The sequence below is a fragment of the Equus caballus genome, chromosome 5, assembly GCF_041296265.1.
Source record: "Equus caballus isolate H_3958 breed thoroughbred chromosome 5, TB-T2T, whole genome shotgun sequence".
NCBI lineage: Eukaryota > Metazoa > Chordata > Mammalia > Perissodactyla > Equidae > Equus > Equus caballus.
This window is the reverse complement of record NC_091688.1, coordinates 24,839,076-24,853,236: the sequence shown is the minus strand read 5'-3', so window position 1 is coordinate 24,853,236 and position 14,161 is coordinate 24,839,076. Positions and strand designations below refer to the sequence as shown.

Below are 14,161 nucleotides of genomic sequence, written 5' to 3'. Positions count from 1 at the left end.
CCTCACACACCAGCCAGGTAGATGCTATTATTTTCATTTCACAGATGAGAACGCTGAGGCTCAAGGAATGGCAGTGCTAAGTGACAGAACCAGAGCCCTGGGGAGGTCCCTGATTGGCATTTCCTGCTTTCCTTCTCTCATCTCACGTTTGACAAACACATACTGAACCCGAGTTAAGTCAGGCACCTCATAGAAGGATGCGTGTGAGGAGAAAACATAGTACTTACTCTCTGGGAAGTCATGGTCCCAGAAAAGAGCAAGAGCTGCGGGGGGAGGAGGTCACATGTGCAGGGACAGGTATGAAAAGGAACCGAGGTCGGCTTTCCACATACATTGTTGCTTGACCAATATCTGAGAGGAGTCTGGTAGGTGGGCAAGAGCAGCCATGCCCAGGAGAGGTGGGAGTGGGTGCTAGGTAATCCATGGCTGAGCCAGGCCCCCTACCCCATCTCCAAAGTGAGGTGTCTGTCCCCGTGCCCCTGGCACTGAGAAGCACAAGGCCTTTGCCCATAATGAGGCAGGCGGGCATTCACCCTGGCTTGACCCAGACTCTGCTCCCATAGAGAGCTATTTACATCAAGAACTGTTCAAGGACAGGGCCAGCACAAGCAATTACTGGCAGTAAAACACAAGCCCAGCTCTGCTGCACTCCCCCATGCTCTTTTTCACATGGTCAATAAAGTGGCTGCCCGATCCGAGTTCCTGGCAGCAAAGCTTCAGTGTGAGCATTCGGCTGGGAAGCCAGCAGGCTGCACGGGGGAAAATTGACTGTCTTCACTGAGCTGCTGGAGCCCAGGGATCCAGATGTGGCCTGTCTGCAGGAGCATTTTCTAAAAAGCCCCTCAGTGCTAATAAAGATAAAACTCCTACAGCCAGGCCATTCCCTCCCCTTCGGAGCCTATAAAAGGGCTATCAATGCCTCTCATCCTAGGACAGAACAAATAAAAGTGGCCTTCCCTGGGCTCCTTTGAAATGTCACATGAATGTATTCAGGCAGACACGATTTTCACAGAACTGCAAACGGGGCCTGCTTTTTTGTCCACCAACCGCTGTGAAGTGAGCTCAAGCTAAACAGGTGTGTGATTCAGGTCCATGATGAGACTGGACACGATCATGCAAACACGGACACAAGAGCATGTAGCACAGATGCATAAACACAGCACAGTGCCTGGAGCATCATGCGTGTTTGCCACAGCCCTGACTCTCCAGGCAGAGAAGGACTCTGCACACCTTGTGCCCACCCTCCACTCCCACTCCAGAGCCATTCATGCTTCCTTCAAAGTGGACTGCTCTCCCTTCCCTTATGCCCATTTGGCAAAGCCTGAAGAATGCCACTTCTTCCAGAAAGCCTTCTTAGAGCCTCCCAGCCAGAGGTGCTCAACTCTTTCCTGAACACAGCACCATCTTGATTCTGCGCTAGTAACAAACAACGCTTTCTGCTCTAAATTTGTCTTCAATGTATATATCAGAGCTCCCCACTAATTTATCAAATCCCGGGGCAAGATTTGTGTCTGATTCATTTCAGCATCCCTACAAGTCTGAGCACGTGGCAGGAGCCCAGTAAGTGTCTCCTGAACAAAGGAACACAGCATTCCTGCACGGACACACGGAAGTGCACACAAGGGTGGCAGAAAGGCTTTCTCAGTGGTCCTTGCCTGCTTCACTCCTTTTCCTGCCCACCCCGGTGGAAGGATTTTTCCTTCTTGCAACGAATCATTAATTTTATATCAAATGTGTGCAGTGAGTGATAGCTGTCATTAGCAAAAAGAAAGGTTGTTGTCTGAGAGTCAGTTAGATATTCCCTTCTCAAGCCTTGAAAAGTCAGGCATCTGCTCCCTCGGAAGGACTAAAAGGTCCACTGTGGCTCTTTGGGGAAAGAGCCAGGACTCTTGAGAGGAGGGTGGGGTTGGAAAAGGCTGGGGGTTGGGAGCTGTGGAGGCCAAGAGAAGGGACTTCCCAACCAATGGAGCTCTCCCGAGGTGAGCTCTGCGTGCACAGCGATGGGGAAGTAGGAAGGTGCTCGGGCTCCTGTGTGCTCCTAAGAGTCTGACACTAAGACCACACTTATCCTGGAGTGGACAGGAGCTGCCCCTGCTGTGAGGGACAGCACAGAGGCCTCTGCACCCAGCAGCACCAAAGCCCAGCACACACATCACACGTGGGACCTGAGGTTTCCTCCACTCACGGAAACGCACCGTCCAGGAATCCTGAGCCTCTGAAGTAGAACATATCCTTCTGTACCTGGATGTTGAATGAAACAGTAACATCACTACATCTTCCATTTACCCTGTTACAGTTAATAAACAGCTTTCATATTTACAGTCTCCATGATTTGACCCTTTAAACTTACTGATCATTTTCGGATTATATTCAGTTCCTTTACTCTTGCAGAGTTATTGGACTGAAAGACCAAAGGAGGAAGGATTACCTCACTCGTTCTCAATGCACTTACCGATTCAGGCGCAGGTGCTGAGGCTTGTGGAAATTAATAAAAGAAACCTCAGCTAAATTGGAGTGGGGATAGCCTGTAGGGGGAGCTCTCATGCCCTATCATACATCATCAATTACACCAAATAGGAAGAGAGGGAGGCTTGCATCTCCCACCACAAGTACAACTACTTTACTACTGAAGGAAGATTTCTCTCCCCACCTGGTAACAGTCCAGCCAATGAGAAACGCCACAGCTCAGCCATGAGAAGCCATTGCTGCCTGAACTGTTACTTTCCCCCAATGGACTTTCCTTTTAGAACAGCCCATCCCTACTCTCCCTTTTTCCCTGTAAAAGCAGCTCCCCTCCTTTCTTTTCTGGATTCGCCCATGGTTTGCCATAGCATGCACATCCTGAGTTGCAATTCTTTTGGCTATTCCAGAATAAACTCATTTTGAGGATAAAATAACAAGTAAATTTGCTTTTTAAGTTGACAGGCTGCAGGGTGAAATAAGGAGTGATTTGAACAGGGTTAGGTTAGTTTCTGGAAAGGTTTCCTGCAAGGCTAGAACATTTGTTCACCTTACAACATTCAGAGTCCCAATTCCAAAATGAAAAGTCTCTATCTGGTTACTTTAACAGTCTCCAAGCTCCTCTCACCAGCACGATTCTCATTTCCCTGGGAGGGAGGACAAAAGTCAGGGAGGTACTTGTGTTTTAGGCCCAAGACCAGGAGCTGGAGTAGTGCCTGGGAGGGGTGTGTAGACTAAGGGTATCCTGGTACTCTTCCTTCTTTCATACATGTGGGAGAAAGCCACAAACAACTCAAAATGATGAGATCCAGTAGATAACATTAACCACTCACTTTTTAAGTCCTAGCAAGTCAAGGTTGTGCATTTAAGCTCTAGGTACTCATTTGACACAAATTCTGCAAGCGCCACCTCACTCTGTGGCCATGACCCTACACAGCCATGTCACAAATGTACAGGCAGCTGGGTAAAAGAGAGGGAGACCATTATGAGTTGAATTGTGTCCTCAAAAATTCATCTGTTGAAACTCTAACCCCTAGTACCTCAGAATGTGGCTTTATTTGGAAACTGGATAGTTGCAGATGTAATTAGTTAAGATGAGGTCACACTGGAGTAGAGTGGGCCCCTAATCCAATATGACAAGTATCCTTATAAAAATGGGAAATTTGGACACAGAGACAGACAAGCGCACAGGGAGAACGCCATGTGAATACGAAGGCAGAGATCAGGGTGATGCGGTAGAAGCCAAGGAATGCCAAAGAATTCCACCAACCAGCAGAAGCTGGAGGAGAGGCCTGGAACAAATTCTCCCTCACAGCCCTGCTGACTAATCTCAGATTTCTAGCCTCTGGGACTGGGAGATTATAAAGTTCTGTTATTTAAGCCAGCCTCTCTGGGGCACCTTGTTGTGGCAGCCCCAGCAAATTAAAACAGAGACTTATAAGACAGATCACTTGTGCTGATGGTACCATCATGAAGCTAAGTTAACTAAGGGTCCGACTCAGAATCCTATTAGTTTAAAAAACATAGACACAGAAAGCTAGAGGTGGATAGATGGATGGATGGGTAGATAAATAGATGATAGATGGGTGGATGGGTAGATAGATAGATGGACAGACAGATGATAGACGAGTGGAGGGATAGATAAATGACGAAAGGACGGATGCATGGATAAATGGATGGATAGACAGATGGATGGATGGACAGATAGATAGATAGACAGAGCTAATGGACAGATAGATAGATGGATCCGACTGCTGTGCAGACATTGTGCCTGGGCTCTCTCCAGCCCAGCAGTCCTCCCACACAGGGCTGGAGAGAGACTGCCTGTCCGGGTGGCCAAGCATTGGGGAAGCAGCACACAAGGAGATAATGGGATCTACACTGTCCAATCACTGTGTGGGTTAGTCCTCCTGAACACACTGTGGGATAGATATTCTTATCTCTATTTTAGAGAATAGGAAGATGAAGCTCAGAGAGGATGAACCATTTGCCTACACCACAGGGCTAATAAGTGGCAGCTCTGGGATGCATACTCAAATCTGTCTAGCTTTGAACATAGGCTCCTTTTGTCACAACTGCTGCTTTGCACAAACTCTGCCTTCAAGGATGCCATGTTCAAATAAGGGAGTCAACAGACCCGACCAGGGATCCAGACTGACGTAGAAGGGGAAGTGTAGCATCTTCACTCCCTGGCATCCAGGCAAGCCCATCCTCACCTCTGCAGAGACCCGAGGACAATCAGAGGTCACCACAAGGACCCTGCCCTCTGCTCCACAATTCAAACCTGCTTCCCTTCAAAGTGCTGGCTCTAAACACCGGCCTCATGCTGCTCATCTGGCTTATCCTAGATTCTGCTCTCCCACAAACGTTCTGGCTCAGTCTCCCTGTCTGGCCCCTGAGTCTAACCTTGTTTTAGATGCTCCAGTGCCTGGCCCATGGAACTCATCCCTGGTCCACTCCTAGTCAAGCCAGCCTCTCTCTGGTCAGCCCCAGCCCCTCCATAGAGGAGAAACAGGAGGCCAGACACCATGGCTGATACAAATGCCATCATACTGGCATGTCAGAAATCTTGCTGGGCAGTCACACTGGGGGTTTTTACCTGGGCCTCTGTGTGTAAATCTTAAAGTCTTGGGGAGCTTGGGGGCTGGTGGAGGTACCCTCTTTAGGGGCTCAAGCCTGGTTCCCCTTCAACTCCCTAAATTGCACTCCTATTCCCAGACCGTGGCCTGTTAGGGGCACACTAGCTACAGCCCTGGGCCTGCAGAACCTGGCTCATATCACACTTGCTCTTTCTATGCTGCTCTTCTTAGAGATTCCCAACCATGCCGGACTCTCTGTAGCTTCTGAGATGCCTCACATGCTGTTCCTTTGGCCTGAGTTGCCTCTCCTCCTCTTCTGTGCCTAGCCAGCCCCTACTCTTCCTTCAGGTCCTAGCTCAGACTATCATCTCCTCTGGACTCACCCTACACCTGGGTTGGGTATCCCTCTCTTACGCCTCTTTATCATCCAGTAGTACTCATCATGAGCCAGCCCTGGTAGTCTGGTGGTTAAGATTCGGGGCTCTCACCACCACAGCCCGGGTTCATTTCCCAGTTAGAGAACCATACAACCCACCTGTTGGTTGTCATACTGTGGCAGCTGCATGTTGCTGTGATGCTGAAAGCTAGGCCATTGGTTATTTCAAATATCCCCAGGGTCACCCATGGTGGACAGGTTTCAGCAGAGTTTCCAGACTAGGACAGACCACAAAGAGGGACTTGGCCACCCACTTCTGAAAAAATTGGCCATGAAAACCCTATGAACAGCAGTGGAGCATTGTCCAATACAGCACTGGAAGATGAGAGGATGGCACCAAAAGACAGGGCAGGGTTCCGCTCTGCTGTCCACAGGGCTACTAGGAGGTGGAATCGACTGGATGGCACTAACAACGAAGTACTCATCATAGCACCCCTTAAGCTCTGTGGTCATTTACTCCTCTGAGGTCCTTGCCAGCTTGTGATCTGGACAGGCAGGGACTTTGCCTGCCCTGCTCACACTATACCTCAAGGGCCGGCACACAGTCGGGGCAGGATAAACAACTGGTGAAGGAGTGTGCACCTGAGGCCCCGGGGAGGAATTTGTGACTTTCAGAGGCAGGTTAAGTTTCTCCAGAGGAAAGCCCTGGGCCCCAGGCCTGGAAGGTGTCCCCTCACCTGGACAGCCACAGTCCCACATATGTTGTTGTCCATCACAGCCGAAGGGTAGCTGCTCACCTTGTCCCCAATTGGATTTATAGCCTACAGTGCCCACTGCTGAGAGTAAGCCAGGAGTCTACTCTCTGAGCTCAACACTCAGCCCACAAACACTGTCAAGTGCAGCAAAGAGCACAGACAAGCATGAAGCGGCCACAAAGAAACCTCTACCATTCAAACCAGTGACCTTAAGTCTCTAGAATCCATGAAAGGAGCATGGTCGTGCTACATCAACCATGAGTGATATTCACCTGTCTTCAAAATATGACCCACCAATAAAAACAGAACTCAGTGAGCTAAATGTAAAACCAAGGCAAGGGGCGTTCACCCCAAGTGAAGTTTTCATATCGAATCAATACCTTGAGGCCTGCTTCCTGACACTTCCTGACACTTGAAGGCAGAAGTTTGACTGGCTCAGGGCTGCGAGAAAGAGCGGGAAGAGGGAGCCCAGGACTGCCTGGAACCTCGCAGCAGGAGGAAGGAGGGAGAGAGACAGACAGACAGAGACAGAGACACACAGAGGGAGAGAATAAATGAGAATACGTCTTCCTGCTCCTTCCAGATCTGCTTGGCCCAGAGTCTGTCCTTTGCAGTACGTTGAGCAAAGCTTCAGTGCTGGACTTACTTTGTTTTGACTTTTCCTTCAGTTGGCTTGGCTGTCCATTTCTCCAAAAACAATGCTGAAGGAGGCAGGAGGCCATGCTGAAACCAGCTGCTGCTGTCAAAGACAGTCTGGCTCACATCTCTTCAGACAACTCATCTTTGCTTTCCTGAAGCATTCGCTCCTGATGGCTGTCGCCCTCGTGTTCCTGTCTTAAGTTCATTTAAGGGTCCCAAGAGCTGCATATCCACATTAACAGGAACCTGTGCCTGCCTGCGAGTCCTGGAATTCTAGCCTGTGAGCCCCAGGCCCAGTGGCAAGGCCTTGGAGAAGCTGTGAATAGTTAGCTCCTTCCTCTGAGCCCCAGGAGCAGAGCAGGCGCCCTCCGCCTCTGCCTGGCTCCCCTGACACTTGTTCAGATAGCTCTTGTGCATCCTTCTCACCCCACCTTCTCCACCAGGAGGAGTGCTGTTATGTAAGCAATATTTCTTTTACTTGGGTTTGCTCCTGTGTTTGCCAATTTATTTTATTCACCTTTAAAATTTTTTTTCTCCACCTCAGTTCAAAAACCAACAGATTCAAAGGTGCTTTTTCAGGTGCATAGAACATAACAAGATAAATGATAACATCAGCAAGAAAATGAGGACAAAGGGAAAGAAAGGTAGTAGATAACATACAGCCAAAACCCAACCGCAAGGTTCTAACAGATGCCACGAATCTAGTTCTGAGCCTCGTGGAGGCCAAAGCAAAGATGGCAATATGACCAGACACAAGATTGGGAGTATCCGGTCCTTAACTCACAAAGAGATCATTTGAGTGCCCAAATCATGTTTTCAGCACTGAAGATGCAGCTCTGCTCTGGCTTTGGGGAATGTGGTCTGTTCTCTCCATTCTTCCATAAATATTAAGTGAGCATCTTCTAACTGCCAGGCATGTAGGCTCTGAGGTAAACTACACATCAACATATGATCCCTTCCCCTGCTCTCCATAAAGAAATAGATTTGCCTCCCTAATTGTGCTTGGCTTTGGGTGGGGTGTTTTTGCCCAGAGGTCTGACGGTTAGGGAAGTGGTTGTGGGGAAGAACAGACCTCTGTCTTAGCTTTCCTCTCTTCTCAGCCTGCAACACCCAACTCTTCATTCTCTGCCTAGAGAAATCCTCATCCTTCACAGTCCCACTCAAATGCCACCTCCCCCAGGAAGCCTTCCTATAAATATCCAGGCTGAATTAATTGTTCCCACAGCACATGACAGGTGCTTCAACTTAGCATTTATTTTATTCTTCCTTCTGGTATAGACTTTTCTGCCTTTCCCTCTGGCCTGCCTTATTCTGTCTGTATTTTCAGGACACAGCCCAGTGCCAGGCACACAGTAATCAATACACATCTGCTTGTGTGGTATTAAAGATAATCTATTTTCATAAAGTGGGAAATTCAGAGGTGAAAGACACAGAAGTTAATTTCATTCAGGACCAAGGTGGCTCTGAGTGGAGCTGGCAGGAATTCGACACCAACAAACCAGACCCGTGTGACCTAGAAGGGCTCACACATTCTCCTGCCACTCAGGAAAGTGTCTTCTCATGATTGTCCTAAACAAAAGGGTGTGAATATCGATATTTTTCCCCAACCCGCAGACCAATATGCTGCCTTCACTGCTCCCACTGTGAGAAGGAAGTGAAAAAGAGGCCTTGTCTTGTCTCGGTGCGGTAGGGAGGCATGGCAAGCACAGAAAGAGCTCCGGGCTGTGGAACTGCAAGTGGACTGCAATGCAGCTTCTCTGGTGATGGCTAATGGCCGTGTGTGTGCCTAGGGCACACCACTTAACCTCTTGGGACCTCAGTTTCTGCATATATCATTAAGGAGAGTAAAATCTACTTCGTGGAGTTTTATAAAACATCAGTGTTATAAGGTAGATGAAAGGGCTTATTATGAAACCTGGTTTGGGATTGTGCATGTTAAATATTTATTCCTTCCTTCCTGGTTTTTTTCTGTCTTTAGGGTTGGGGGCCTCTGCTGCTTACTCACCACATGACTTTAGGCAAATTGCTCAACCTGAAACTCAGCATCCTCAGCAGTGAAATGGGCCGTTGAGGATTAAATGTCTTGTTACGTGTAATGAGCTTGTTTCATTTGCACAAGGGGTCAGAATATAGGTTTATCAGGGGGGGTCAACATACCTGTGCAGCATCATTCATGAAGTGTGGTCTTAATTCGTCCATCACTCATTCATTCACTCAGACACAGACATGTAGCCCATGGCTGCTGTGTGTAGACATTGTGCTATGTGCTAGAGACACAGAGGATGACAACACCATCCGTGCCCTCAAAGGGGGTGTGGCCTGTAAACTTTTTGTCTTTATCTTTTGTGCATTGCACACTCCTCTGGATGCCCTTTGTCTCTCCAGTGTTGTCTCCTCTGGAGAGAACAACCCAGAAGGTAAGAAACGAGCTTGGGTACCTGATTTACGCAGTGCCTGTGTGAGGTGGTATATAAGCCTACTTGTCTCTGGCTGTTGCTCTGAGAGGAGTCCCCTGGAATGCTCTAGGGTGCAGACTATCTCCTCAGAGAGACAGCTGGTTCCCAAAGGGACAAACCTTGGAGATGTCTGACCAGCACAGACTCTCTGTCAGAGGTGTCTGTCGGTCCTGGAGGAAGGGCATGGGGCAGCCAGACCTCACAGAAGTCTTCAGGTCAAGTCAGCGGGAAGGATCTGCGTCAATGAGGAGGCCCGAAGCAGCAAAGACAGGTGATGACTCAGCGAAGGTTCTAGGAATAGAAACTCCCAGCTCTCCTCCATGAGGGGCAAGGACAGGCCTCCACCCACTCTGACAGGCCTCTGGACCATTTCTGGAAGAAACTACGTGCTGCCTGCACAGATGATTCACACCCAGGCACTGAGTATGCCACTCCTTGCATGAGGACGAGGATGGGATGAGGACAGGAAGGACAAGGAGCCCAATTTCCAAGGACAAGGAGCTTCAGTAGTCAACAGCCAGACTTATACAACACATAATGGAAATCTTAATGGAATTAGTTTGGTTTGGTTCAACTTTGCATTATCAATCTCCTGCATAAGAACCTCTCCAGGATTTTGCATCGTTATCACTAGGGCATGATTTTTCTGTCAAGAGCTAATTGTTTTAGACAACCATGAGTTGCTGTGATTTTTCAGGGGTGAGAAGGTGGGGCTTGTGTTCTACCCCAACGTCAGCAGCAGTAATCATAAAAACAAGCCCATGTGTGACCCTCTGTAGGGCCTGAAGGAGAAAGGCTCTCTGAGGTACGTAGCTGAACCAACACAGCCTTTGGGGGGCCTGGGATAGAAGGAGTCCTTGGTGGGATCTTTCTGGCCTCAGCACAGGCTCTGAGACTAAGACAGCAGGGCACTTCTTCAGACGGAAGAACAGAAACTTCAGGAGAAGCTGCAGGGGCCCAGCCTCCCTGGCCTCAGGGCTCCAAGGGAAGCAGATGCTCAAACAATGGGAATGGTCCCTTAGCGAAAGCAACCAGCAAGTTTCTAGGCCACTTTTCCTGGCATCCCCTTTTCTAAGCACCCCCTATCTCTGCTCAAAGATGTCTCATTTGCAACACTCAGGTGGGTTTGCTTTAAGGAAGTGTGTGACACAAGAATCTAGACCTTTCTGAAAATCTTCCAGCAACTGTATGCTGTTATTAAAGGATTTACCTTGCAGAAGGATTTGCTGCAGGATTCTTCAAAGAGTGGGGTCTCCTGTACAGGCATTTGGAATAGAATTTGATTTATGAACTTCAACTTGTATGGAACTTTACCGACATGTCTACTACATCCACTGAGGCCTCCTTTGCTCATCTTTGGTTGTTGGAATGCTGCATTGAGCATGGTGACCAGTTGTCTTTAGTTGCATGTCCTGCCTCTCCAACCAGGCTCCCTAAGGACTCCTGTTCTCTCTATTCCAGCTATGCAGATCTTTAGGGCTCTGCAAAGAGTAGGTGATGGGCATGCAGTTGAGTGACCAACAAAGAGGATGAGTTTACATCTTCTGTTTGAGTTATATCTTCTATTTGACGACATACTGATTAATTTCTAAAAACATGTTCTTTATAACTGGCTCCTCTTTGCCTCCCAGAGAGCTTCTGGGACCAGGTGAGACACTGTGGGAAGATAAAGCTGCCCTCATTTGCTCAACTTTAATCAAACAAGCATTCCTTGATGGGTTTTGAAGGGCCAGGCCCTCAGCTAGGATCTGGGGTGACAGAAGGAGAATCCGGTTCCTGACTTGGGGCCTGAATGCATTGGCTGGTGCTCACACCCAGTGCTGCACAGCTAGAGGCTGTGATGGGATCCATCAGTCAAATCCTGATGGATCAGTGTATGAATGTCCTTTAGTCCCCAGACTGCACCTCAACACACCACGGTCACTCTGTAATCCTCAGGGATTCAGCTTTTGACCAATGAAGCAGGTCTTGCCCTAAGGCTGAAACTGATTTGTGCTGTCTCCTTCCCTCCCTGGGCCTCACTTCACTCCTGAGTAGACCCTTAGCCTATGAAGAGGCCCAGTTTCCAGTTCATAGATCCAAGAGGCTGGGAACCCTCTCCTCTTCCAGAATTCACTTCCAGTTGCTGGGATGGTGAAGAAACATTTTGAAATACCCCTCTCTGGTATTTCCTGTTACCCACTGACACTACCCCCATCCTGTAGGCCAGAAGCTCAGGAAACAGATTTACATCTCCCTGTGGGGGACTCAGGAACAGCAGAGTGACTCCCTTGGGCAGTGCTGTCCAACAAAAATATATAACATACGCCATGAAGGGGAGTCCCATATGTGAATTTCCTAGTACTACATTAAAAAAAGTAAAAAGAAATAGATGAAATTTAATTTTAATAATATGTTTTATTTAACCCAACATATTCAAACTATGATCATTTCAATATGTAATCACCATAAAAAAACTATTTAGAAAATATGTTATATTCTGTTTTTTATACTGAGTCTTCAAAATCCATTGTATATTTTATACTTACAGTACATCTCAATCCTCACTAGCCACATTGCAAGTGCTCAATAGGTGCGTGTGGCTAGTGGCTTCCATGTCAGACAGGTTAGAGCCAATGAAGTGTGAAGAGGTGGCTAAGAGGGAGCCAGTCCTAAAGAGGCATGGGGTCAGCAATAGAGGGGACCCAGGAGCCTTCAGGGACCAATGATCTAGACATATCGATGGGAATAAAATCATTTTCAGAGTTCCCATTGTGGTAAATAATGATTGCCAGGATGAGGTCCCAACCAAGACCCACCAAATGTCTTTGCATCATGTAAGTTTGCCCACAACTGCATTGCCCAACATGATAGTCATTAGTTACACGTGGCTCTTTAAATTAATTTAAATTAAATAAAATTTTAAAATCATTAGCTCAATTGCATTAGCCGCATTTCAAATGCTCAATAGCCACATATGGCTAGAGGCTACTGTATGGGACAGTAGAAAAATATTTCCATCATCACAGAAAGTTCTATTGGATAGCACTGGCCAGAACTTGGATCAACCCCTGAGAAATGCAGAGTAGCAGCAAATTTCCTGAGATGAAGGTTCTGTCACTTGTAGGCATGGGGGCTTGTAAGGAAACCTAAATTGATTTACAGAAAAATAAGGTCATTTTTTTAGCATAACTGAATTTGTGGAATGAGATGAATAATTTATTTTAACTTTTAATAGACATTCTTTTTAACTCTCAGAGCATGTTGCTCCACTTGTAAATTTGGAAAACAATCCATGCTACCTCACTAGGGGGTATGAGGATTAAAACAGACAAAGAAGGTCAAACAGCCAACCCAAGGCCTGGCACCTTGGGCTCCCTGCCCTCCCTGCTCTAGGACTGTGTGTCTCTGTGTACCTCTGCTCTTTCCTCCATTCCTCTTGAATCAGGGAGCAGGCAGATTTTCACCTCTCTGAAAACAAGGGCCACATTATGCGCTACACTGGAAACTCCCTCCCCCACAGCAGGAAGGATCTGCCATGGCCAAACGGGACTTGTGAAAAGGCAGGTTGTAAACTGCTGAGTGGGCAAAATTGCTAACACAGAAGCTAAAAAGAGCATCAGGATTTGTAGGAGCAATAAAATTAGTATGGTCAGCTAGAACTTACAGAGAGAGAAAAAGAGAACAAAGGTGTGTGGGAAGCAAGAGGTGGTGGGGAGAGAATTGAGGTAATTCTTTGCATTCTTTCAACCAAAAAAAATGAAGTGAGCCAAGAAGACAGGAGGGTTTAACTAAATAGAATTTCACGAAGGCTGACATTGCACTGGCTTGTCCAGGCCATGAAACCTCCATCTTACAGCAATTATATCAAAGTGAGAATAACCACATGCAATTAAAGTAAACAGTAGATAAGGCAGAGTCACTCAAGGTCAGGTTAGCTTGGGGTGGGTCTGGGGAAGAATGTGGAATGATTTGTGCCAAAGACAAAGGGTAGAGTCATAAGGGACAGAATTTGAATTATACCCAAATGGGTTAACTTGAACCTGATTGCTCAAAAGAACTGGAAACCTATTTTTTTTCTCACAAACTCTGGCCAAAAATGGTGTGTGTAATAAATCATGTAGTGGCATCTCCACATTGTCTCACCTGTTCTCCTTGGCTGAAACCCTGCCTGGAGGGACTCTGGCCTGGGACATGGTGGCAGATCTCTCTCCTGAACAGGGATAGGAGCAATTAGAGCAGCTTGGATTGTGCTCCCTGCTCCTCACCGTTGTCCAGGAATGTTGGGCCTCCTCAGGAGAGAGTGGGAGGAGAACAGAGAGTCAACAAAAACTCTACGTCATAATCTGCGGGTAAGCTCTGACACTGATGTCATTTCGCCCTTCTGCTTCTCCTTCCTTTATAATTTTTGCAACTCATACCACTTCCCCTGGAGCTTTGGAGCTAGGAGGACCCTAAGAGACCAGGTTCAACCTCCTCATTTTTTAAAGCTGGGACTCAGTCACCCAGAGAGCAGGAGGGAAGGGCCATGAACAGGAGCCCTGAGTAACTGGGAGCCAAGGTGGGGAACCCAGGCCAGGCTTCTTGCTTCAGTTCAGAGCTTTCTCCACTGTATCTTATGACCTCTCCACTTGGCAGTGGATTTGCACACACAATAGGTGCCTGACGCTCTGGTGACTAAAAGCATCTAAATTTAACCTGCATGACCCAGGCCCTGCTGCCCTGGCTCCTAGCCACCCTCAGCCCGATGATCAGAGTGGTTTTTAAATCTAATGAAAATTCTTGAATGCAAGAACTCTGGCTTACAAAGGCTGCCACCAGCTGTATAAGCACTTGGTGGTTTGGGTTAATAAAATTTTTAGATCTTATAAAATGCACTTTTTCTTGAGGTAGTTTTGTGTTGCTTTTAGAATAATG

At 47.5% G+C, this 14,161-nt stretch overlaps 1 protein-coding gene across 4 annotated transcripts in view; it reads right to left on the bottom strand.

Moving 5' to 3' along the window:
* The window catches only part of KCNH1 (potassium voltage-gated channel subfamily H member 1), a 372,158-nt gene that overhangs the window by 31,659 nt on the left and 326,338 nt on the right, over positions 1-14,161 (bottom strand). The window contains exon 11 of one of the 4 annotated variants that reach the window (XM_070266740.1): positions 2,196-2,241. The exons of the other annotated variants lie outside the window; for them this stretch is intronic. Within the exon in view, the coding sequence (XP_070122841.1) occupies positions 2,196-2,241 (46 nt within the window). The remainder of the gene's footprint in view (positions 1-2,195; positions 2,242-14,161) is intronic. 4 annotated transcript variants of the gene reach the window in all.